At 43.3% G+C, this 25570-nt stretch overlaps 1 protein-coding gene across 4 annotated transcripts in view; it reads left to right on the plus strand.

Annotated features, from left to right (window-relative positions):
• TRAPPC11 (trafficking protein particle complex subunit 11) overlaps nucleotides 1-25570 on the plus strand; it is a 56174-nt gene that overhangs the window by 20994 nt on the left and 9610 nt on the right. For all 4 annotated transcript variants that reach the window (XM_069744286.1, XM_069744287.1, XM_069744289.1 and 1 more), the window contains exons 15-22: nucleotides 7301-7446; nucleotides 9506-9567; nucleotides 9647-9779; nucleotides 9891-10021; nucleotides 11586-11741; nucleotides 15848-16035; nucleotides 16119-16267; nucleotides 24769-24890. In XM_069744286.1, the coding sequence (XP_069600387.1) occupies nucleotides 7301-7446; nucleotides 9506-9567; nucleotides 9647-9779; nucleotides 9891-10021; nucleotides 11586-11741; nucleotides 15848-16035; nucleotides 16119-16267; nucleotides 24769-24890 (1087 nt within the window). The remainder of the gene's footprint in view (nucleotides 1-7300; nucleotides 7447-9505; nucleotides 9568-9646; nucleotides 9780-9890; nucleotides 10022-11585; nucleotides 11742-15847; nucleotides 16036-16118; nucleotides 16268-24768; nucleotides 24891-25570) is intronic.

Here is a 25570-nt window from a genome sequence, read left to right on the forward strand (position 1 = left end):
AGACAACCTTTTTTATGAGACGCCCTGACCCACCTATATTTTTACCATTTGTACCATGAATAAGGCTTTCTAAGCTGAAACACGTTGGTCACACTGACCTGCTGGTTATCGTACAACTGTCTTTTTTTAATGTTTTCTCAATAAATCTTGTATTTTATCACGATTTCATCGTGCAGGAATTTTTCCTCTTTTTTACCTATACTTTTACTTACATGGAGGACATAGTAAGGAGCAGGGAGGGTGGAGCTGTGTTGGGGGTGGAGGTGTCTGAGAGCTGCCAAAAGGAATCTGACCAGTTATGAGTTTATCCTGTAGTTGACAGGAAGTCACAGACTGACTTCCTGTCTACACATTAGCGCATGTACTGGACTGGTTGTCAGACTGGAGGTCACATGACTCAATATCCTATAACAAAGAGGGAGACTGTATTAATGTTGCTGAGGAGAGATGAAATAACACTAAAATGTTGATGGTGGCTAATCATTATACAGTACAGACCAAAAGTTTGGACACACCTCATTTAAAGATTTTTCTGTATTTTCATGACTATGAAAGTTTTACATTTACACTGAAGGCATCAAAACTCTGAATTAACACATGTGGAGTTATATACTTAAAGGGAAGGTGCCGCGTTTTAATATTGTAAAAAAAAAAAAAACCTCTTTAATTCCTTATTTTTATAAGTTATTTTCAAGTGCACAGTATTTATTGTTTTGTTTTTTTTTTATTCATTTTTTTTTTCTGCCACTGGGCGCCGCCATTTTCATTTGCAGGACTGTAAGTGTAGCTGCACGACACTTACAGTCTTCACATACGGCAGCCCTGGACATAGAGATCAGTAGTCGGAAGGCGACCCCATAGCTAGCAATGCATTATAAGCTTCTCTCTGCTCTGATGTGGCCACGCCCCCTGGGCTGTCTCCACATCACAGCAGAGGCAGGAGGTCGGCGCCATCTTACTTCAGCCTACAGTGGAGTGTATCTGTGAGCTCCACTGTGACTGAGCTGTGCTGTTGGAGGGGCAGCTCCATCTGTCTCCCCTCACACTCAGCGGCCGTTCCCTGTCCTCTGCTGCCTGGTGTGTGGCTGAATCTCTAGAATCGCTAGAGAGTCTGAAGTGCTGTGGTCTGATGTTTTCTTATCAGGAGCTGCAGAGAGGTAACAGAGGGGGATGGGGGAGGCTCTGTGCTGCTCGACCTCACTGCAGCTCCTCACAGGACATCAGACCCTGCATCTATCACTATACTGTGCTGAGCCAAGTATCTAATCCTCTCCTGTGTGATAGTGTCTGCTGAGCCATGTATCTAATCCTATCCTGTGCTGACCTGTGTATCTAATCCTGTGGAATACTGACTGCTGAGCCGTGTATCTAATCCTCTCCTGTGTGATGCTGTCTGGTGAGCCGTGTATCTAATCCTCTCCTGTGTGATAGTGTCTGCTGAGCCGTGTATCTAATCCTATCCTGTGGAATACTGACTGCTGAGCCGTGTATCTAATCCTCTCCTGTGTGATACTGTCTGGTGAGCCGTGTATCTAATCCTCTCCTGTGTGATAGTGTCTGCTGAGCCGTGTATCTAATCCTATCATGTGCTGACCTGTGTGTCTAATCCTGTGGAATACTGACTGCTGAGCCGTGTATCTAATCCTCTCCTGTGTGATAGTGTCTGCTGAGCCGTGTATCTAATCCTATCATGTGCTGACCTGTGTGTCTAATCCTGTGGAATACTGACTGCTGAGCCATGTATCTAATCCTCTCCTGTGTGATAGTGTCTGCTGAGCCGTGTATCTAATCCTCTCCTGTGTGATACTGTCTGCTGAGCCGTGTATCTAATCCTCTCCTGTGTGATACTGTCTGGTGAACCGTGTATCTAATCCACTTCTATGCACTCCTCTCCCCCCTGCATATCTTTCCCCATTGCACACACAACTCAATGCGTGCGATAACAGGAGCTGCGGGCGTCATGCTGTATTATGGCATTATGTGAGATCTATATGATGGTATTATGTGATCTGTATGGTGGTATTATGCTTGATCAGTATTGTGAGAATTATATGGTGGTATTGTGTGTGATCTATATGGCGGTATTATGTGAGAACACTGGTAGCATTATGTGTGATCTATATGGCGGTATTATGTGAGAACACTATGGCAGCATTATGTGATCTATATGGCGGTATTATGTGAGAACACTATGGCAGTATTATGTGTGATCTATATGGCGGTATTATGTGAGAACACTATGGCAGTATTATGTGTGATCTATATGGCGGTATGTGAGAACACTATGGCAGTATTATGTGTGATCTATATGGCGGTATTATGTGAGAACACTATGGCAGTATTATGTGTGATCTATATGGCGGTATTATGTGAGAACACTGGCAGTATTATGTGTGATCTATATGGTAGTATGTGAGAACACTGGCGGTATTATGTGTGATCTATATGGTGGTATGTGAGAACACTGGCGGTATTATGTGTGATCTATATGGCGGTATTATGTGAGAACACGATGGCATTATTATGTGTGATCTATATGGCAGTATGTGAGAACACTGGCGGTATTATGTGTGATCTATATGGTGGTATTATGTGAGAACTGTATGACAGTATTGTGTGATCTATTTGATAGTATTGTGTGTGATCTATATGGCGGTATTATGTGAGAACACTATGGCAGCATTATGTGTGATCTATATGGCGGTATTATGTGAGAACACTATGGCAGTATTATATGTGATCTATATGGTGGTATGTGAACACTGGCGGTATTATGTGTGATCTATATGGCGGTATTATGTGAGAACACTATGGCAGTATTATGTGTGATCTATATGGCAGTATTATGTGAGAACACTGGCGGTATTATGTGTGATCTATATGGTGGTATTATGTGAGAACTGTATGACAGTATTGTGTGATCTATTTGATAGTATTGTGTGTGATCTATATGGCGGTATGTGAGAACACTATGGCAGTATTATGTGATCTATATGGCGGTATTATGTGAGAACACTATGGCAGTATTATGTGATCTATATGGCGGTATTATGTGAGAACACTATGGCAGTATTATGTGTGATCTATATGGCAGTATTATGTGAGAACACTGGCGGTATTATGTGTGATCTATATGGTGGTATGTGAGAACTGTATGACAGTATTGTGTGATCTATTTGATAGTATTGTGTGTGATCTATATGGCGGTATTATGTGAGAACACTATGGCAGTATTATCTTCAGAAAGCGGACCCATTCTATGGTGGTTCTGGCTGAGCACCTGCACGCGGGTCTGGGGTAATAGAGGGGGTAGCATGACCTCCAGTTAGGTGTAGTCAGGGGAAGGCTGGTGAGGCAGCTGAAGAGAGGGGTCTCATTTTTATCGTTACTATATGGCTACATTTCCTTCCCAGCGTCACCCCAGACTGCGCCTGTCACCTCGCTTTCACACATCGCCAGGACAGGATGGGGAAGACAGGATCTGAGGAGGGGAATGGAGTCTGTATGCAAAGTCTGGATCAGACCAGGCCATCAATCCGCAGAAATGTTTCCTGGATTTCTGTGGAGCAAACAAGCAGATGGTCCATCCATGAGTATAAAAGACAGCGCTCTATGTACAATCCCTGGCTGCTCCGCACACCGAACAGGGGGCCCCTATAGACCAGCACACTGCTCTCCTGAAATACTCTGTGCTGCTGTCACCCTGCTCCCTCCACCACATATCTCCCAGAATCCATGCTGCCTGCCATCCTCGGTGACCGTAGACTTGTCAGTATAAGGCTGCTTTCACACTAGCATCGGTACGGGCCCGTCGCAGTGCGTCGTACCGACGCATGCTGTGAAAGAAATGTCCGACGTGGGCAGCGGAAGCAGTCTTACGACGCTTCCGCTGCCCCATTGTTAGGTCTGGGGAGGATGGGGCGGAGTTTCTGCCGTGCATGGGCGGTCGAAAATGGTGGACTCGATGCACAAACGTTACATGTAACTTTTTTTGTGGCGGCGGTCCACCAAAACATGACGCAACCGTCGCACGACAGTTACGACGTGTGGCAATGCGTCGGTAATGTTAGTCTATGGGGAAAAAACGCATCCTGCAGACAACTTTGCAGGATGCGTTTTTTCTTCTGAATGACGCATTGCAACGTACAGCCAACAACGCTAGTGTGAAAGTAGCCTAAGGCTATGTGCACACGCAGGAAATGTGGTGCAGAATTTTCTGCACTAAATCTGCATCTGCAGATTTGATGCAGTTTCTGTGCAGTTTCTATGCAGTTTCTATGCAGTTTCTGTGCAGTTTCTGTGCAGTTTCTATGCAGTTTCTGTGCAGTTTCTGTGCAGTTTCTATGCAGTTTCTGTGCAGTTTCTGTGCAGATTCTATGCAGTTTCTGTGCAGTTTCTGTGCAGTACAATGTAAATCAATGTGAAAAGAAAAAAGCTGTGCACATGGTGCAGAAAAATCTGCTGCAGAAACGCTGCAGAACTGCACAAAAGAAGCGACGTGCACTTCTTTGAAATCTGCAGTGTTTCTGCGCAGATTTTTCTGCACCATGTGCACAGCTTTTTTCTTTTCACATTGATTTACATTGTACTGTAAATCACAGTGCAGTTCTGCAGCGTTTCTGCAGCAGAAAAATCTGCTGCAGTTCTGCACCAATTCTGCACTAAATCTGCATCGTGTGCACATACCCTATGTGCACACGATGCAGATTTAGTGCAGAATTGGTGCAGAACTGCAGCAGATTTTTCTGCTGCAGAAACGCTGCAGAACTGCACTGTGATTTACAGTACAATGTAAATCAATGAGAAAAGAAAAAAGCTGTGCACATGGTGCAGAAAAATCTGCGCAGAAACGCTGCAGATTTTTCAAAGAAGTGCACGTCGCTTCTTTTGTGCAGTTCTGCAGCGTTTCTGCGCAGATTTTTCTGCACCATGTGCACAGCTTTTTTCTTTTCTCATTGATTTACATTGTACTGCACAGAAACTGCACAGAAACTGCACAGAATCTGCACAGAAACTGCGCAGAAACTGCGCAGAAACTGCATAGAAACTGCATAGAAACTGCACAGAAACTGCACAGAAACTGCAGATGCAGATTTAGTGCAGAAAATTCTGCACCACATTTACTACGTGTGCACATAGCCTATAAGGCTGCTGTCCACGCTCAGTATTTGGTCAGTATTTTACCTCAGTATTTGTAGCTAAAACCAGGAGTGGGTGATAAATGCAGAAGTTGTGCAGATGTTTCTATTATACTTTTCCTCTAATTGTTCCACTCCTGGTTTTGGCTTACAAATACTGAGGTAAAATACTGACCAAATACTGATAGTGTGACGGCAGCCATACTCTGCAGTCACCAACAAAATGGCTGCTCACTGGGTTCCTGAATATCATCCTCTCTAATCCCTTAGCAAACACCCAGAAGGGGAGGAGAGGAGACATCACACACGTCAGCAGACTCCGCCCATAATTACTGCAGTGCTGTAATGTGAGCTAGTTGTACACTAGGTTTTTCTGAAATTTCAGCAGCTGCTCCCCCTAGTGTTGAAAAGTGGAAATTCCAAAACTTTTCAAATTATTTTTCATATTTTACTAAATTATAAACAAATGATAATATTTTTTAAGAAAATGTAATCATTAATTCTTTACATTTTTACAATTTCTGAAAAAAAAAATTTTTTGATGGCACCTTCCCTTTAACAATAAAGTGTGAAACAACTGAAATTATGTCTTATATTCTAGGTTCTTCAAAGTAGCCACCTTTTGCTTTGATGACTGCTTTGCACACTCTTGGCATTCTCTTGATGAGCTTCAAGAGGTAGTCACCGGGAATGGTCTTCCAACAATCTTGAAGGAGTTCCCAGAGATGCTTAGCACTTGTTGGCCCTTTTGCCTTCACTCTGTGGTCCAGCTCACCCCAAACCATCTCGATTGGGTTCAGGTCTGGTGACTGTGGAGGCCAGGTCATCTGGCGTAGCACCCCATCACTCTCCCTCTTGGTCAAATAGCCCTTATACAGCCTGGAGGTGTGTTTGAGGTCATTGTCTTGTTGAAAAATAAATGATGGTACAGCTAAACACAAACCGGATGAAATAGCATGCCGCTGCAAGATGCTGTGGTAGCCATGCTGGTTCAGTATGCCTGCAATTTTGAATAAATCCCCAACAGTGTCACCAGCAAAGCAGCCCCACACCATCACACCTCCTCCTCCATGCTTCACGGTGGGATCCAGGCATGTAGAGTCCACCCGTTCACCTTTTCTGTGTCGCACAAAGACACAGTGGTTGGAACCAAAGATCTCAAATTTGGACTCATCAGACCAAAGCACGGATTTCCTCTGGTCTAATGTCCATTCCTTGTGTTCTTTAGCCCAAACAAGTCTCTTCTGCTTGTTGCCTGTCCTTAGCAGTGGTTTCCTAGCAGCTATTTTACCATGAAGGCCTGCCGCACAAAGTCTCCTCTTAACAGTTGTTGTAGAGATGTGTCTGCTGCTTGAACTCTGTGTGGCACTGACCTGGTCTCTAATCTGAGCTGCTGTTAACCTGCGATTTCTGAGGCTGGTGACTCGGATAAACTTATCCTGAGAAGCAGAGGTGACTCTTGGTCTTCCTTTCCTCGGGCGGTCCTCATGTGAGCCAGTTTCTTTGTAGCGCATGATGGTTTTGCCACTGCACTTGGGGACACTTTCAATATTTTCCCAATTTTTCGGACTGACTGACCTTCATTTCTTAAAGTAATGATGGCCACTCGTTTTTCTTTACTTATAGCTGCTTTTTTCTTGCCATAATACAAATTCTAACAGTCTATTCAGTAGGACTATCAGCTGTGTATCCACCAGACTTCTGCTCAACACAACTGATGGTCCCAACCCCATTTATAAGGCAAGAAATCCCACTTATTAAACCTGACAGGGCACACCTGTGAAGTGAAAACCATTCCCGGTGACTACCTCTTGAAGCTCATCAAGAGAATGCCAAGAGTGTGTAAAGCAGTCATCAAAGCAAAAGGTGGCTACTTTGAAGAACCTAGAATATAAGACATAATTTCAGTTGTTTCACACTTTTTGTTAAGTATATAATTCCACATGTGTTAATTCATAGTTTTGATGCCTTCAGTGTGAATGTACAATTTTCATAGTCATGAAAATACAGAAAAATCTTTAAAATGAGGTGTGTCCAAACTTTTGGTCTGTACTGTACATGCATTGAAAAAATGTCAGAGTGCTTCTTTCTGTCACTAGCAGCCTGCGTATATGTTACCTGCTGTGCACTGTGTAATGTTAAAAATCCCCTTTGTTTCCCAGGCTGCTGGATTATGTGATGTGTGACTACCGCAGTGAGAGGTGGTGGACCCTACTCACCTCCATACTCAGCACCGCTCTGAAATGTGCTTATCTCATGGCACAACTCAAGGACTACATCACCTACTCTCTGGAGCTGCTGGGAAGAGGCATGTACTCCCTTATATTGACTGTACGCTCTTCAGTAATGGTGGGATTAGCCATTTATTTTCCTATTACCGAATATACTCGAGTATGTGCCGACCCCCCTAATTTTGCCACAAAAAACTGGGAAAACTTAATGACTCGAGTATAAGCCTAGGGTGGAAAATGCAGCAGCTACCGGTAAATGTCAAAAGTAAAAATAGGTACCAATAAAAGTAAAATTAATTGAGATATCAGAATCTCCATATTGAATCAGAAGCCCCATATAACGCTCCATGAAGTTTATGATGGCCCCATAAGATGCTCCATATTAAAATATTCCCCATATAATCCTGCATAAAGGTTAATAATGGCCCCATAAGATGCTCCATAGACACATTTGCCCAATATAATGCTGCACAAATGCTGATTATGGCCCCATAAGATGCTCCATAAAGATATTTGCCCCATATAGTGCTACACAAGCGTTATGGCCCCATAAGATGCTCCATACAGACACTTGCCCCATTTGCTATTGCTGCGATAAAAAAAAAAAAAATCACATACTCGCCTCTCCGTCGCTCAGGCCCCCGGCACTTTCAATATTCACCTCCTTGTTCCGGCGCCGCTCCATCTTCAGCGTCTTCTGCACTGACGTTCAGGCAGAGGGCGCGCACTAACCACGTCACCGCGCCCTCTGACCTGAGCGTCACTGCTGAAGACAGAGCGGCGCCCGGAATGGGGAGCAGGTGAATATCGCGCAGCGCAGCGCTCCCCCTCGCCGTTATACTCACTTGCTCCTGGCGCGGTGCAGTCCTTGCTTCCCCGACGCCGCAGCTTCATCCTGTACTGAGCGGTCACCGTTACCGCTCATTACAGTAATGAATATGCGGCTCCACCCCTATGGGAGGTGGAGCCACGTATTCATTACTGTAATGAGCGGTACCATGTGACCGCTCAGTACAGGAAGAAGGTGCCGGCGCCGAAGAAGCAGGGACCGCGCCAGGAGTAGGTGAGTATTATTAGACAGCCCCGCTCCCCCTACCCTGCCGACCCCTGGGTATGACTCGAGTATAAGCCGAGAGGGGGACTTTCAGCCCAAAGAAGTGGGCTGAAAATCTCGGCTTATACTCGAGTATATACGGTATTTCCAAAGTGCCCCAATGAACTGAAGGCAACATGTGGAGTTTGGTAAAGTGAGCAAAAAGATTTGCTGGACTCTTGTCCTGCAGCCACGTTGGTAATCCATGGCCGTCAGTCTCGTACCCTGCAAACCTTCCTACTATCTACATCGCCAGCGACTCTTGTGATTAGTAGCCCCCCACCTGACGCCGTGCCATCATTGCTCTGCTTCATAATGACATTGCGGGGGGCTACTTCATACATTTTAGGTTTTGCCATAATCATTAGACCCCCTAAATTCACAGACTTGTCGCACATAAGACACGGTTGCCCCTAACTTGCCTTGAGATCACATTTAACAACCTGTGACCAAAAATGTAGCCGTTTTTGATTTATCGTGACTTTTCATGGTTGCACTGTGTCTTGAAGGGAATCGGTCAAAAGATTTTGCTATTTAATTTGAGAGCAGTGTAACGTAGGGCCAGCGGTGCTGATTCAAGCTGTGTGTCTGTTTTGTGTATTTTTTAGAAAATCATTGTTTTATCATCAGGAGATTATCACTAGCCATATAGTCCTCCATATACATGGGCTTTGCATAACCCTGCCCTCCAGCAGTGATTGGCAGCTTTCTGCCTATGCACAGTGTACACAGAAGGCTGCCAATCAGTGGTGTGGGTGGGGTTATACAGGGCTCAGCAATCGGAGAACTGTTAGATCTGCAGCAGAGAAAACAATTTTTAATAAAAACTGAAGAAAGCAGCCCGGTAAGTGACACATTGCTGGAATCAGGGTCTCGAGCCCGATATCATGCTTCTCTTAGATGCCTGGTGATAGATTGCCTTTCACATTACTCACATTACTTGAGGTCGCCCAACAACCCTAGCATGAAATGTTTTATTTCCTCAGGGCCTTATTTTAATAATGCTCGATGAAAACGTGTTTATTTTACTTCTTTCCCAACAGCATCGACATTAAGAGATGATCAGAAGTCCAGGATTGAGAAGAACCTCATTATGGTGTTAATGGTGAGTCCGCCCTTCCTGTACCGGGATGGATTTAGGATTTTGCGGTCTCGGTAGTGATTATATTCGCCACCATTTCCAGAATGAGAGTCCTGACCCAGAGCCGGACTGTGACGCCTCCATGGTGAAGCTGGCACATCGCCTGTGGGCGGATCGAGTGTCTTTGGCGGGTAGTAACATGTTCACCATTGAAGTGCAGGACTTCGTCCCTTTTGGTATGTGTGATGGGGGTCGTCTGTATACTTTATAATCATATACCGCTAATTGTCAGCTTTTATTCTGCCATTAACTTTTCAATTCTTTTTTTTTTAACTCTTTCCATGCAGTGCAATGCAAGGCTAAGTTCCAGGCCCCAAGTTTTCATGTGGATACTCCGGTGGAGCTGTATGTGCATTTAAAGACTGATTGCCCACATCCTATCCGCCTCTCCAAGCTCTGCGTTGGCTTCAGCAACCAGGTAACACGTAGACGGACTGTCCTGTTGTTTAGTTTCATCATCACATTTGATTTTGCCGGAACATTTTCATGGGAACCATTTTAGCACACACGTAACAAACAATAATAATAATAATCTTTATTTTTATATAGCGCTAACATATTCCGCAGCGCTTTACAGGTTAAACAATAGCAATCATTCCTTGTCCTTACATTTTAATAGCATCTCTTCCATTGCCACTTTGGCACTTAACCCTTTAAGGAGTAATCCATTTGTTTACTCTTTCACAATTTTAATTTTTTTATCCAAGCCTTTCAAAAACCTTAACCTTTTTTTAATTATTTTTCCTCTCGCATAGCCATTTGTGGCACGAGTTGTATCATTCAATTGCATCATTTAATTCACTATTTAATGTATTGAGAACCAGGGAAAAAACACAAAGGCAATTCCACCATTGTGTTGGGTTTGTTTTTTGTTGTTCGCTGTGTGATAAAAAATGAAATGGTGACTTTACTCTCCGAGTCAGTTTATGAATAGCGTCACCATCGCTTTTTCTAACTTTGTGGGATACAAGGCGATCAGTAACGTCAATCCTGAGGGGTTTAATTATTTTCTTATTTAATAGCGCCGGCATAGCAGAACAAATAACATGAAATTTACATTTTTCACACTTTTATGGACACAGTCAAACCAACTTTGCATTTTATTTTCATACTTTTGATTGTAGAAATATCAAAAAGGTTGTGATTTTAGGATTTTTATGGGGTGCTTTCTTCTTTTTTTAATTGATTCCCCTCAAGTGGCTTAAACCTGCAATAGTTTGATCACTTGCACAATAAACTGTAATACACTTGTAAGATTAGCAATTGCTTATGATTTCTTGCCTGAGACAGGGCTTCACAAGCGTGCCAATGTGGCGAGGACGTTCAGTACGTCGCCGTTGGCATCTGGAAAGTTTTTTTCATGGGAAGAGGTTCCATTTTGCCTGATCATGCGTATGATACAATGCTTCCGTCATGTGTGAGAGGGAGGGTAGTAATTGGGCGATGGTGTTAAGAAAAGCGTTTTGCTATCGATTGTTGAATATAAGGGGTTAGGTTGCCAAAATTGGAGTTATTAAAGTTCCCTTTGGCTCCCATAGTGATCCCATAGTGTATCTTTGCCTCTGTGATCACCAGGACGTATTATTTAATTTGCAGGAATGATTTATTTGTCATGACAATATAATGCTTCATTTCACGCTAATTCATTAAGCAAATGTTATATATTGTCAGAATAAAAAATCGTCTTCTCCCAGTACTTATATGGTTCTGAGGTGGATGGCGGTATACAGCTCGCTGACTGGCCCTAATTGCAGGGAAATCTGAACCCCATGCAGCTGCCTGTTCTGTATTGGACTGGCCTTGGAGTGAATTTTATATTAGAATTTGTATGTAATATTGCTCCATAAAGCAGTGGTCTGATATTGTAGAAACTGTACAAGTGGACATACTACTTTTGGGAAATATTCCATTTCCTACAGTAGGTGAGCATATAATATCCCTACTATTGCCATGCTATGCTTATCTGTCGTTTTCTTGACAAGGAGTACAACCAGTACTGTGTGGTGGAAGAACAGTACCAGTCCAGTGATGTATTGGAGCAGTCCGCACAGGGAACCATGTGTCTGGTGCCTGGAAAGACCCGAAAGTTCACATTCAAGTTTGTTGCTAAAACTGAAGATGTTGGTAAGAAGGTTGAGGTGAGTGAGAAGCTAAGTATTTTGTGTATAAAAGAAATAAATGTATTTTGTATATCCCTTCATTGGGGGACACAGGAAACCATGAGTATATGCTGCTGACACTATTCAAAAAAGTAAGTTCCTCCACAGCAGTGTCTCCACCCGCGACGTCTGATGTCAGTCTTCATTTACCTGTCTGCCAAGAAGGATTTGGAATCTTCAGGATGGGTTTTTCCAGGACAGGTATGGCAGTGAAGGGGGCTCCAAATAATAAAAAAAGATAACAAATGGACAGATGAAATAAGAAGATTGTCCTGGTTTTCCCCAAGTCATGATCTGTTCGACCCCCTGGGAAAAGCCGCTTTTTTTTTTTTTGCACATTTAGCAATTTTAGTTCTTCCCCCTAGACCAGCGGCGCTTCTTCGGCGGCCTTTTTAAAAACGTAGTTCCCTGCTAGCTGGGCCACGCCACAGGCAGCCTGGTTTGTCACACTTGTTGACTCTTTTGCGTTCTTCCGCCCACTGCCCTCATACTGTATTATCAGTGCGCTCCTTGCTTTCCGGCATGCGGGAACTCTGCGCACCCTTTCTGATGCTACCTCTTCCTCCATCTGCCCGGCGCCATCTTCTAGTCGCCAGCTCATACTCAACCGCTGCAGCTCACCACCTGGTTCCGCTGAACCGTTGTAGCCATCAGCTTCCCCAGGACCACAGGATTCGGGGTCTGAGTAAGCAGTGCTACCAGGACATATATCCCCAGCATAGCTCTCTCTGGCACATTTCTCTTTCCCTATGTCTCGCTTCCATTCTCCGCCTATTGTCCTGCACTTTGCATGCTTTTCCTGTAACAAAAGGTTTACCTCTGGTCAGACCTCATCCCTGTTCCCGGATTGTGGGCCATCCACCATGCTGTAACCCCAGGAGCCACCCACTGCTCGCAACGAGCGTGCACCCTGTCCTGAGTGGGTCGCAGCTCTCACTCAATTAGTCGCTCACCTAACCAAAGTATCCCAGACCTTGTCATCGATCATAGAACGACTGCCTAATCCTGCCCCCGCCACTGGGTCACCCGTCCTCTTCCCTGGGGGTTTCAGACCCTCCTGTTTCTCAAACACAGCTGAGTTGATTAAAACTGAACCCTTTTTCAAAATAAGCTACAAAGGGTTGTGTATAGTTTCGGATACCCTCTCTGCAGTATTTTGAAAAAGCATTTAGTTCGAAACGGAAACGCGTTAACAAAACGTCATAAATCTACCTGGACTGTGGAACTGCCATCATCTACAGCAGCGCAGTCATCTCTAAATGCCTATCCTCCATCCTATATTCAGTGTGTAAAAACAGGCATAAACGGGTAATATTGTATATGTTATGCCCTATTGATAGGTAGGGGATACCTTATTGATCACTTAGGGTCCAACCACTGACACCTCCAACAATTCTGAGAATGGGACTCTGTGGAGCCCAATCTGAATAAATTGGAGTTCCAGCATTCGCACCTCGGCTCCATTCCTTTTCTATGGGTGATAGCAGAGTACGGTGATGCTCGGCTATATCTTGAAGTGTCACAGAGAATGAGTGGAGCGAAGGTGCAAATACTTGACCTCCACTCCTTATAGTCGGGGCTTTTTTTGGGATAGGTTTGTGTTCCAACAGACACTCTCAGAAATCATCAAGTCTTTCCCTACTCTGCTGACACTTCTGAGTTTGAGTCAATGAAGCAATCGCAGGTGTTGAGAATATATATTAGGACGATAATAAACAAGAAAAGAAAAGCCACTATAATGTATGCACACCACCAAACGTTATAATAAGTCACACAAGCTTTATTGTTACATAGTTACATAGTTATTAAGGTTGAAGGAAGACTATATGTCCATCTAGTTCAACCCATAGCCTAACCTAACATGCCCTAACATGTTGATCCAGAGGAAGGAAAAAAAAACCCATGTGGCAAAGAGTAAGCTCCACATTTGGGAAAAAAATTCCTTCCCGACTCCACATACACCCAGGTCTTTTTCATTGATGGTTTTGCCCAGAGTTTTAGAATTAAGCGCATAGTTATACATCTTATTACTTCTACCCAAGTGCATGACCTTATATTTATTCCCATTAAAGCTCATTTGCCATTTATCAGCCCAAGCTTCTAGTTTACATAAATCATCCTGTAATATAAAATTGTCCTCCTCTGTATTGATTACCCTGCAGAGTTTAGTGTCATCTGCAATTCTACTCTGAATGCCCCCTACAAGGAGATTAATAAATGGTAACATATAAAAACAATTAAAACCATACACACAAAACTCCCTCCATATACGTGTGCCCAACACACAATACTTCCATATAGTAGTGGAAAACATGCATCAAATATGGCAGATAATGTCTTGAACAGCGATACGCGTAGGGCTCTCCCTCCGTTGCCCTTCACTTGCTGGCTGCCCAGTCCTTGCTATATTGTCTCTATATTTTGTGAGCCTTCTGTCTGGATCACCTTCTAGCTGCCGCAGCATGTTCCCCTATTATGCTCAGGACGGGTGACAGCCGTGCTCCTTTTTCCTATTTGGGGTAATTATTTGGCCGTATTTGCATGTTCCCTACTCATTATATACCAGGAGGACTATTTGCTGTGGGTAAGCTGCAGCCTGACAGGGTTTTGCTATTGACAGATATATCTTTTGCTGATCAGGACAGGGCGGCTTTGCCAGTAATTATTTGTGTATACTATTTCATTATCTGCCATATTTGATGCATGTTTTCCACTACTATATGGAAGTATTGTGTATTGGGCACACGTATATGGAGGGAGTTTTGTGTGTATGGTTTTAATTGTTTTTATATGTTACCAATAAAGCTTGTGTGACTTATTATAACTTTTGGTGGTGTGCATACATTATAGTGGCTTTTCTTTTCTTGTTTATTATCTGTTCTGCGTGTTAGCCATTGTTTTGCACCCCCAATATATATTTATTTATTTGATATCATTGTGGTACGCCAACTAATTTTTCTATGATGAATATATATTAGGAATGTAGACCGCTTTATGGAGCACATGTAGTATAAGAAGGTTTAGATCCAGGATAGAGCTTCTGCTTGTTTTATATCGCTGATGTAATATATCCAAACAGAACTTCAGACCCAACCCACCAACATGGTAATACAAATGAGTCTTGGGGAATGAGAAGGGTTGCTGTGATCCGGTAGTAGATTTATTTTATGATATAATGCACACAATAGTACATGCACAATATGTCATTTTCTACATGTTCCACATTATGTATTGCCTAATATGTCGGTGCATAAGTATCTTGTTTTACATGTAGGGGCATGAAGTGTGTATTGTCTGTATTTTATAAAATGTAAACCTATTTTAATACAGAACTTCTATGATTTCAAGAGGCCCTTTCACTAGTTTCAGCATGTTAAACAGGCAACATCAGGGAATAGTAACTGCAGAGCTGAGTAAAATGCAGTTTTTAATTTCTCTTCTCCTTTGTGTAGATATTAGCCTATAAACTTTAGTTTATAACTTTTGTTATTGTTCAGTTGGCTGGAACCAGAGACTTCATTTTGGGCGTGTACTTGTTCTCCTGTATGAGATTGACCAGACAGAAGCAGGAGGCACCATGCAGAGGAGAAAAGAACATGACCCCTCCTCTCATTGATTGCTGAAGCTATAGTGTAGAGATAAACCTAAGTTATATATTATTACGAACCCTTCCAAATCTCATTTCACAGTGCTGTGAGTTTTCATCCTCCCCCCCCCCCCCCACACTGACTGCTATGAGATGAGATATGGAAGTGTTTGAAATGATGCATAACTCTGCTCTGCTACTCAGTACCTGCAGAGACCAGTGAAGAGATGAGGGTGTGCCCTTTTCTCCCCTGCTTCTGTCTTTTTATGATTGGTCACTCTCATACAGTGGAAGAGATAGACGTCCACGCAGACAAATCTCTGTTAACGCCCAGGTAAATTATAACTTTAACTTTTCAAGTGAATAGAGAACAGAAATTAAAGAATGTTTTAATCTGCTACTATTCTATGATATGGCTAGTTTAACAAGCTCAAACTAGTGAAAGGTCATCTTTAATGATGTGACCTCTATGATAAGGAATATCTTTTTCACTTTTCAGATAACCTCAGTAGATCTAATCCTGGGCAGTCAGACAGGCCGCTGTGTCATTCTGAAATGGAGGGGAGGCGGGGGAGATGCTGCCTCGGCTCAGGAAGCCGTCCAGGCGGCCCGCTCCTTTAAAAGGAGACCGAAGCTACCTGATGCTGAAGTGCACTGGGACAGCATCATTATCCAGGCCAGCACCATGTAAGAGATAAGTGCTGTAGAATATCTCATACTTATTGGACTTACCAGCAGGTAACTTAGATTAGTATATTTTTTCTTTTCAGGATTATTTCAAGAGTACCTAAGGTTTCAGTGCAACTGCGTCACGAGCCCCCGGCGTTAAATAATGAGATGTACTGCTTGTTGATTACTATACAGTCTCAGGAAGACACGGTCATCAGAGATGTGAAGCTCACGGCAGGACTTAAACCAGGTAATGACATACAGCAGAAACTTCATGAAACAGAATTATCCTACAGAGATCAGCCATATCTGAACATACTCTAAATTGTTAAGTGTCTAAGTGTTGCTCTCTTATGAGCCAGGTGAAGGATGGTATTCAGTGTGTTCAAAACCTTTCCTTTTTATTGACTTACTGAAAACAAGGTTCTATCCAAGTCTAGATATGTTCTTACAGATCAAAAAAGGTGATGAATGTATGATCAACTGGTGTCATACCACAAGGGCCCGTCTCAAGAGTGGAGCATTTTGACGATGGGTAATAAATGTTATTTTTTGGGATAACCCCTTTAACTGTTTAACGACTTATGATTCACATTATCATAAATCGCTAAGGAAAGTATGAAGCCAGTTTAGGCAATCCTCACATGTGTTGAGGCCGTCTAAGAGCCGCAAATCATGCCGCCAAAGGGACTCGACCATAATATTCGAGCACTCCCAGATGCTCGGATAACACCTGAGCCTGCTCGGATAAGACGTTATCCGAGCATGTTCGCTCATCACTAGTTGTAATAACTCAGGAACACTTCAACGGATCCCAATTATTCTGTTTTATCGTGACATATTGTATGTCATGATAGTGATAAAATTTGTTCGATATGACTTATGTTTATTTGTGAAAATATCAGAAATTTGGCGAAAATGTCACACAAAATAGTTACTACTTAACATTTCCCACCTGTCTACTTTATGTCTGCATAATTTTTAAAACATTATTTTGTTAGGAAGTTAGAAGGGTTAAAAATTGTTGTTATAGCATGGAGGCGTGAAAATAAAAAAATCAAATTTTTCCCACAAACATGTTCCTTTAGCCTCAAATTTCTATTTCACGTCTCCTGAGCCTTTGCACTACCAGTAACGTGGCAGCCCCCTATATTTCCGTTAACAGATGACAGATCTGAGTGGGGGATGGCTTTTTTTGTGGATTGAGTTGAAGCTTTGGTTGGGAACATTTTACATAACGTTTGGGATCAAATTTATCCTGCGCTCTGCACTGACCACTTACTTTGGGGTTTCCATCTAAATCTCTTCGTGACTTGATTCAGATGAAACCTCCAAGGAATCCATTCACTATAATGAGGCAGCAGAGTTACTCTGGACTCTGTCTGGCCTCTGTTGAGCTTTGTCCTTTCATAAATGCATAAAACTGTGGTGGATGGCACTTTTATGCACGCATAAAAAGTCGGACACCGCCGAATCATTAGCAAGACAGTGTCCATAGTGCCTCCATCTGCCTCAATATAGGGAATCTTCTGCTGGGGTTTCCATCTGAAGCACTCAGCGTAGAGCGCAAGATACCGTAAATGTGAGCCGAACCTTGCTGTGATCTTTGGGAGGCAAAATTAACAAATCAACAGCAGGTGAAGAATTGGTTATATTTATTTTTACGGCGTTTCTCATGCAGTATAAGTGGTGACTTAATGACCTTAACGTTAGTAATTGTTCAAAGACCCCAGACAAGTGACACTGTTTCCCCCTGAAAAATTTCAGCAAAATACATGCTCTCAAATCCAAATGGCTTCCTCTCCCCTTTGAGCCCCACAGTGTTCCCAAATCGTCCACAAGTTTGGCTTTGCTGTATCGGGAAGGACCTACTGAATTTACGGGGTGCATATCTCCAGAAGCACAAGCTGGGCACAGTATATTGGGCACTACAATGGCAGATTTTCAACTTTCACTCCCTATTATCCACTGAGTAACTAATCTCTGGAAAACCATACCCACAGATGTATTTCCATAGGGGTAAAATTTTCAAAATGGGGTAATTTTTATTTCTATTTCTGCAGCCTTGCAAATTCGAGGAAAATCTGCACGTTAAAAGTTAAATAGCTCCCGAGCCCTGCCGTGTGGCTAAAAACTAGTTTCCAACAACATATTGGGTATTGCCACATTCAGGAGACATTGCATGGAAAATTGTGGGGTCCATTTTCATCTATTTTTTTCCTTGTGAAAAGGAAAAATCTGGGACAAAAATTAGGGTATTTTTTTACTCACCATAAAATCCCTTTCTTGTAGTCTTCATTGGGGGACACAGAAACTGAGAGAGTCTGCTGCCACCTGGACTCTGACACTATTAATTCAACTAGTTGAAATTTTTCTCCTCCACAACAGACTATACCTTGCCTGCTAGAACCATGCTCCTCAGTTTAGTCAAAAAGCAATGAGAGAAAGCCAAAATAATTAAAGCCCAAAAAGAAAAATAATTCATGCCCTACCACTTAACCAAGGGTGAGAGCTGTGTCCCCAATGAAGACAACGAGAAAGAGTTTTACAGTGACAAAAAAATCCTTATTTCTTGTTCGTCTTATTGGGGGACAAATTAACCATGGGGCGTCCCAAAGCTGTCCAAGGGGTAAGAATAACTTAAACATTATACAGTTACCAGAGGACTTTTTTCACCTTTTCTTAAGAATTTGCCTGAGCAATTGCTGCCTTCAGTATCTTCCTCCCCAGATTTTTTTTGTGCCAAAACAAAGTTTTGGACCCTTCAGAACTTTGTAAAGGTATGCAGTGGTGAGCAAGTGGCTGCTTTACAGAACTGCAAGGTCAATACCTGGTGGAAAAACTGCCCGGAATGCATTTGTAGTAAATGCAGAGTGCGCCCTAACCCTGAAAAGGAGAGCATTGGCACTTGTCTTATAAGCTTTGCTAGTGTCTGATCTAATCCAGCGAGCGAAGATCACCCTAGAGGCGGTCAGACCTCTGCAAGTGCATACTGGGAAAGACCGTAAGGCATCAGAGTGGCGTTTTGAGAGAGATGCGCAACTTCCGACTATATCCACCTATGTGAGAACGTCAGTGAGACAGGAGGCAAAGTACCTAAAGAAGGGAGAGTAATCACCTCATTAAAGTGAAAAAGTTCCACTAACGTGGAAGGAGGGAGCAGAACACCCAAATGCTCGGTTCCAGAGAAAAAGAGATGACAAAAAAACTGGAGAGACCATTCTGATCAGCACAAAAGGAGGAGGACCAAAGAATGGCTAGACCCCTAGAGGTCTCTCAGGGAATAATATGGTGGCTACAGTGGGCAATTCTGACCTCTGGCCTATAAGATAAATTCTTCTGCCCCAAGATAGCCAAGGCTGGAATTTGTTTTTTGGGAGTCTGCCCTAGTTTAATCTAGACAGGCAAATACTAATAAGAGGGATATTGCCCTATGAGCGCTGCCCATAGGTTCTCGCTTATGAAACAGGTACAAAATTAAATGGCAGAAAAGTTACCTTTTAGAGCCCTTGTACCTTAAGCCTAGTCAGACAATCCTAATCTGAAAGGACAGGAGTCTTCTGAATTTTCAGACCTGACAGTCCTGCCAATAAAGTAAATTAATAAAAAGACATTCAGTAGGAGAGGACAACCCTGGGAAAGGCCTGTCTGAATAATATGGGAGTTGTCTGGGGGCATCTATCACAATGAACATGAGTTCAGGACTAAAACTGGAGAAATCTAAGCAAACCAGCATTCAAATTACCAACCTGGGAATGGAGAATTCTGCCCTAATAAGGAAGGACCAAGATTGTTATAGAGTAGGCCAGACATCTGTCCTGACCAGTCCTTGACCTACCTTGGGAAGTTCTACTGTAGATGGTAGGCTACTTGGGAGACCCTTAAGGCACCGTCACACTCAGCAACGCTGCAGCGATATAGACAATGAGCCGATCGCTGGAGCGTCGCTGTTAGGTCGCTGTAGAGACGTCAAACACAGCAGCTCCAGAACGATGCAGGAGCGATCCAGTGACGTAATGGCGACTCACTTATCGTTCTCGCTGGTTGTTAGCTCCATGTAAAACATTGCAGGCATCGTTGCTTTTGCTGTCAAACATGACGATACACGCCGACCTCACGACGAAATAAAGTTCTGGACTTCTAGCTCCGACCAGCGATGGCACAGCGGGATCCAGATCGCTGCTGCGTGTCAAACACAATGAGATCGCTATCCAGGACGCTGCAACGTCATAGATCGTTGTCGTTCTCGTTGTACAGTTGCTGAGTGTGAAGGTACCTTTAGAGGCCTAAGATCTCCACACACCCTGTAGGTTGAGGCAATGTGTCAGAAGTAGAGTATCTGAATGACCTGCCTTAAACTCCAAATGAGAAGGACTTGGGCAGCGCTCCTATAGGAGGGGAACAGATGGAAGCACTGCTAGGCTCTGCAACCAAGGCCTCAAGGACTGTAGGTGAAAAGGACTAAGATAAGGTGGAGACTAGCTGCCTCAAAGGGAGGCCTCAATAGCCACTCAATGCATATAAAAAGTGCCACCCTACTCAGGAAGCATTGATCCTGTTGTATTCTGATCAGTGGTCTCCTATTGGCTAAAGAAGCCTAGATGAGTGTAAGCCGCCTGCACCCAACACTGCCCAAGAAAAAGGCGGTCTGAATAACCTCTAGGTTTGCAGTGTCCTCTGTGGGATTTGCCTGGCTGTAAGTCCTCAGCTAGTAGTTCTGACTCACTCTGTAAGGTGGTCAGAATAACCTCTGCCATAGGCCGTGCTGGTGCTGTCTCGCTAGTGGATGTGACACTGGGCTGTTGCCATAGTACTAATGGTGGTAACAACCGCCACCAGGGTATTGGATACAGAAGAGCTAAAGGCAGCACCCATGCAGGGGGATAAGGCCCAGACCTTGGGGGTCCCCTGCAATTGACAGAAGGAAGAAATAGCTATATGCAGCGCGATATGCTAAGGCTTGGTCCTTGCTCGAGATGCAAGCATACTAGGCTGGAAAGCTGAGCGTGCGCAGTCTTCTCTGGACTCCGACTTTGAGCGCCAGAGAAGACACAGGGACTACTAAGAAAAAAAAAACAACTGTTGATAGAAGTGAAGGGGAGCTGCTGGAACTCTGCAAGCATCAAGTCCCCCAACAGCAATTAGCCTACCCGGTCCAAGGGGTTGCTAAGGTTTGACAACACGATGAGACCCTGACAGGATTGTGACTGAGGGCGCGGAGGCCAGCCAATACAGGTGCGTAGAGAAAGCTAAGGAGAAATGGAGGAAGTACCATCAATCCATTCAATTAGTTGCATGAATAATGTAAGCCTCAAGCTTACTGTGTCTCCCAATAAGACGAACGAGAAACAACATTTTCGAGGAAAGAAAAATGTGTTTTATTCTCATGGCCCATTGATAGAAAATTCTGTGAAACACTTGTGGTGGTCAAGAAGCTCACTGCACCCCTAGATGAATACGTTGTGGGGTACATTTAGTAAAATTGGGTCATTTTTAGGTTGTTCTGCAGTTTTGGCATGTCAGGAGCTCTGGTGATATGACATGGCATCCGCAAACCATTCCTGCAGGTTTTGCACTCAAAAATGGCACTCTTTCCTTTCAAAGCTTTGCAGTGTGCCCGAATAGTAGTTTCTGACCACATTAATGTGCCCAGGAGAAATTACATTTCAAATTGTGGGGTCGATTTTCTCCTATTGGCCGAGTAAAAAGATTTGGGGATAACGTAACATTTTAGTGGAGAAAAAACAACATGATAAAATTCTGTGAAGCCCTTTGTGGGTTCAAAATGCATTCTACACCCTGTAAGGATGCGTTCGCTTTCAGGCAGCTTGTAGCGCTCACACAGGCACAGTCTCTTGGTGCAACAGGAAGATTTATTAAAGGTCAATAACTTACATAGGATTCCAATCAAAACAGCTTTACCAGCACAAAGATAAATGGAAAACAATCAGTTTATGCAGAAGGCACAGGTCTTCCCACATTCACAGACAGGCCCAAGTTTCAAAAGGTGTTTCCACCTCTATACACAGACACTGAATGAAGCAGCTAGGCTGCCTTAACTAGGCCATTTCAAGGCCTGGAACTTGAGGTATAGAACTGGCCAATCCCTCCCAGCTCTAGTGGCCATCCGTAAAACCCATGCCCATGAAAAAAACTTCTCAGCAGTATTTGTTATGGAGCCTGCTCTTCTGGGACCTACATCACCAAGGATAGATACCTCGGTGACACATACACTCCATTCACGACCTTACCAGCTGCATACTTACTCCCCCACCTCTGCCCAAAGCCGGGGGGCTGGGAACCTTTTGTCAACCAATAGTTCACCCTTGACAGAGCATCCGCATTCCCTGGTTGGTGAACTTATAATTTCTCTCACCAACACTTTCCATCACCTCATCAGGTACCTGCTATATGGCGAGGAACTTACACTCCACTGTGGGCACCAACATCTGTCCCAATCCCCAGGTTTAAACTATTTCACTCTACCTGACTATACTCCCTGGATTGTGCTTCTTGTGCCTTGAGGAGGCACTCTTCTACCTGGCCCCTCACTTTGTTCTCTCGACATAACCGATGATTCTGCCTAGGTGAACGCGGAACATAAACATCGGTTCCCAGCTCCTGGAGAACAACATTTAGCAACCTAACTTTTCCCTGAGTATTTTTTTAACAGAAGTCAATGAGCTGGGCGTTCAAAAGTTTTCCCTGGACAACTCCAGTTCAGGAACGCTTCAAGGGAATCTCTCTCATTCTTATTGCCAATGAGCACAGAAATTGAAAACTCGTCAGCTGCGGCATGCAACAAGGTTTCTTTAGACATGACCTGGTTGTTAGCCGAGCTACCCAGCAACATCGCCTTCCCCCACATGTCTTAAAATAAAGGAAAGTTTTGTCTGATAATCACTGGGTATATTAAGTTCTTGACCAGTCCCACTTTTTGAGCCTCAGATCCACAGTCTGTGACTATGTCGACCTGAGCCACAGGAAAGTTCTTGATCTCTCTGTGGTTACACCTGACGCACACCACTTTCCCGGGGACTGGAACATGTTGGACTGTGGCCCTTACCAGGGTCAGCAAACTTCCACAGTCCAGTCACTTGTTTCCTATTTACAATTTCCACGGCACGCTTGAGGCCCTCGCCAGGTGGGGGTATAGCGCTGCAGGCAGTGTAGGTGAAGTAGGAGTAGCGCTGGCCTATGCCGCAGTCCATAGCTCTGAGGTAAAGGGACAATTTGCTGATATATGACCCAAGACACAACACCTCCAACAGATAATGTCCAAAGATATACTCCTCGAACCCGGCTCTGACCACTCCTGGGTTGCTGAGCGCCATCCAGACATGTTCTGGGTCCCCTTCTTTTGAGTGTCCCTGAAAGGGTTCTCCGGCTCCCTTGACTGCCTAGCAGTTGAATGATATACACCAACCAGAATACTGGTGGTAGAAGATGGTGTACAACTGATCAAGGAGTGAGTATTAGACAAAGTTATTGACATTGCGGTTTATTCTCTACGCGTTTCGAAGTATTAAAAGAGAGAATAAACCGCAATGTCAATAACTTTGTTTAATTCTCACTCCTTGATCAAACGTACACCAGCAGCACAGATCACCCATTTCCCTACTACTTCCAATACCACATTGTATTTACCAACCTGAAGGGCTGCAGAAGCTGGAACCATATGCCTTTTCAGAGTTATCTCACACAATCATATCAGGTAAGCGGAACTGCCTTTTCATGACCACATTATTCAGGATGACATCCATCCTATTGCACTCTTTGTTCACTAGCGATTTCCTTACAACCAAAATACTGACCCATATACAAGCCAAGTACAGACAAACTTCTTGTATTAACTCTTTCTGTATTTTATTGTATTTTTTTTTTGTTTCTATCAACACAAAATTAAATAAAAAGTAATTATACCTGTTTATTTTTCTTGTTCTAATCGTGGTTCAGATTTTTAAAAGAGAAAAAACAAACATAATTGCAGTGTGTGGACCTGGTCTAAGTATGGTCTTATCACATACCACAACCATCATATGTGGTAATGCTTACTAAGACTTCATATTAATGACAACCTAAATGTTACCAGGTAGCTATCGTCAGGAAATGGTCCTATTGATTTTAAATCAGATTCTTGCATTTTAAATGTATTGGAAAAAAAGAGGCAATGTTTATTTCTTTTTACATGTCGTAATCTGTATTAAAAATAAAAAAATGCTGGTAACTGGGGATTTTTAGACTCTAGCTTTCTGTTGTTTAAGGAAACAACACATGTACAAAGCCACAATAGTCAGATCCTGACTCTATCTTTTGTTTTGAAGCATTTAATAAATGTGTACAAAGATTGTTATGAAGAAAGGCAAGTGTGACATCACCTACTGTGATGGGTGGATCCTGTGTTATCAGCTGTGTATAGAGGCGTTACCGGTCACTGTAATCCTGCCTCAGAAAGGACAGGAAGTACAAGCCTCCGAAAGCCCCAGTGGCCACTGTGAAATCTGGAAGATTTCTAATTTTTGTTGTATTTTTAATAAAGATCATGATATTGAAAAAAAATATTTTGAAAAATATATGTAACAAAAACTCTGATTGAAAAATAATAGGTCATTCTCTGATGATAGCTTCCCTTTAAATAGGAATTTATTCCTGGCAAGTGCTACTTCATTACTGCTGCTTTCAGTCACCTTATCTGACCCCACACCATAGACCGTATTGTACAGTAACCCAGGAAAACAATGTCTCTCGCAGGGCAGGACGCCAATCTCACCCAGAAGACTCTGGTTACGCTTCAGGGAACAGAAATGTGCGATGACTCAAGTCCGGCTTTGCTCACTGACATCCCTATAGGAAACCTGCAACCCGGAGAAAAGGTGCCTGCGTGACCTTTCTAACGAGAACTGAGCCATTGTGTGCTGCGGAAATATTAATCTGCTAAACACTCCGCTCTGTAATAGGAAGGCAAATATGGACCCGTCTCCCCAGCTATATACTGATGTAATGTAGCACACATATTTATATAGGGATTGAGGGCAGGGTAAGCCTCATGGTTGCTGTGTACAGTCCAAATGTTTGATAAAAGGCTTAGTAACCATTATCAATCCCTACCGAAAATATATAAAGAACAGCTAAAATGGAGCTTTATTGTGACTTGGCTCTGATGTGTATTAATCTGGATTAAATCTGTGCTGCATTATGTATATTCGATAGTGACGGCCCCAGCGAAATGCGCACAGTACACACAACACACACATACCACTACTTTATCATTTACATATGTAGTATTATCTACATTCTTGTGATGTAGCCACTATGCTCTATATATTCACTAGATATCAGTTTCTTGTATTCTTAAAGAAGTTGTCCACTACTTTATCATTGCTCGGTCAGGGTCCGAGACCCCCACCGATCAGCTGCTCTCGGTGTCAGCAGCATCGGTGGCTGCCGGCTGGAAATAATTGTGGTTCTGCTCCGTCTTCTGGTAGTGGGCGCAGCTTGGTATTGCACATCTGCCTCCTATGCAAATCAATAGGGGTTGGATGTGCAGTACCCT

This window comes from Ranitomeya imitator, chromosome 1 (genome assembly GCF_032444005.1).
Source record: "Ranitomeya imitator isolate aRanImi1 chromosome 1, aRanImi1.pri, whole genome shotgun sequence".
Taxonomy (NCBI): domain Eukaryota; kingdom Metazoa; phylum Chordata; class Amphibia; order Anura; family Dendrobatidae; genus Ranitomeya; species Ranitomeya imitator.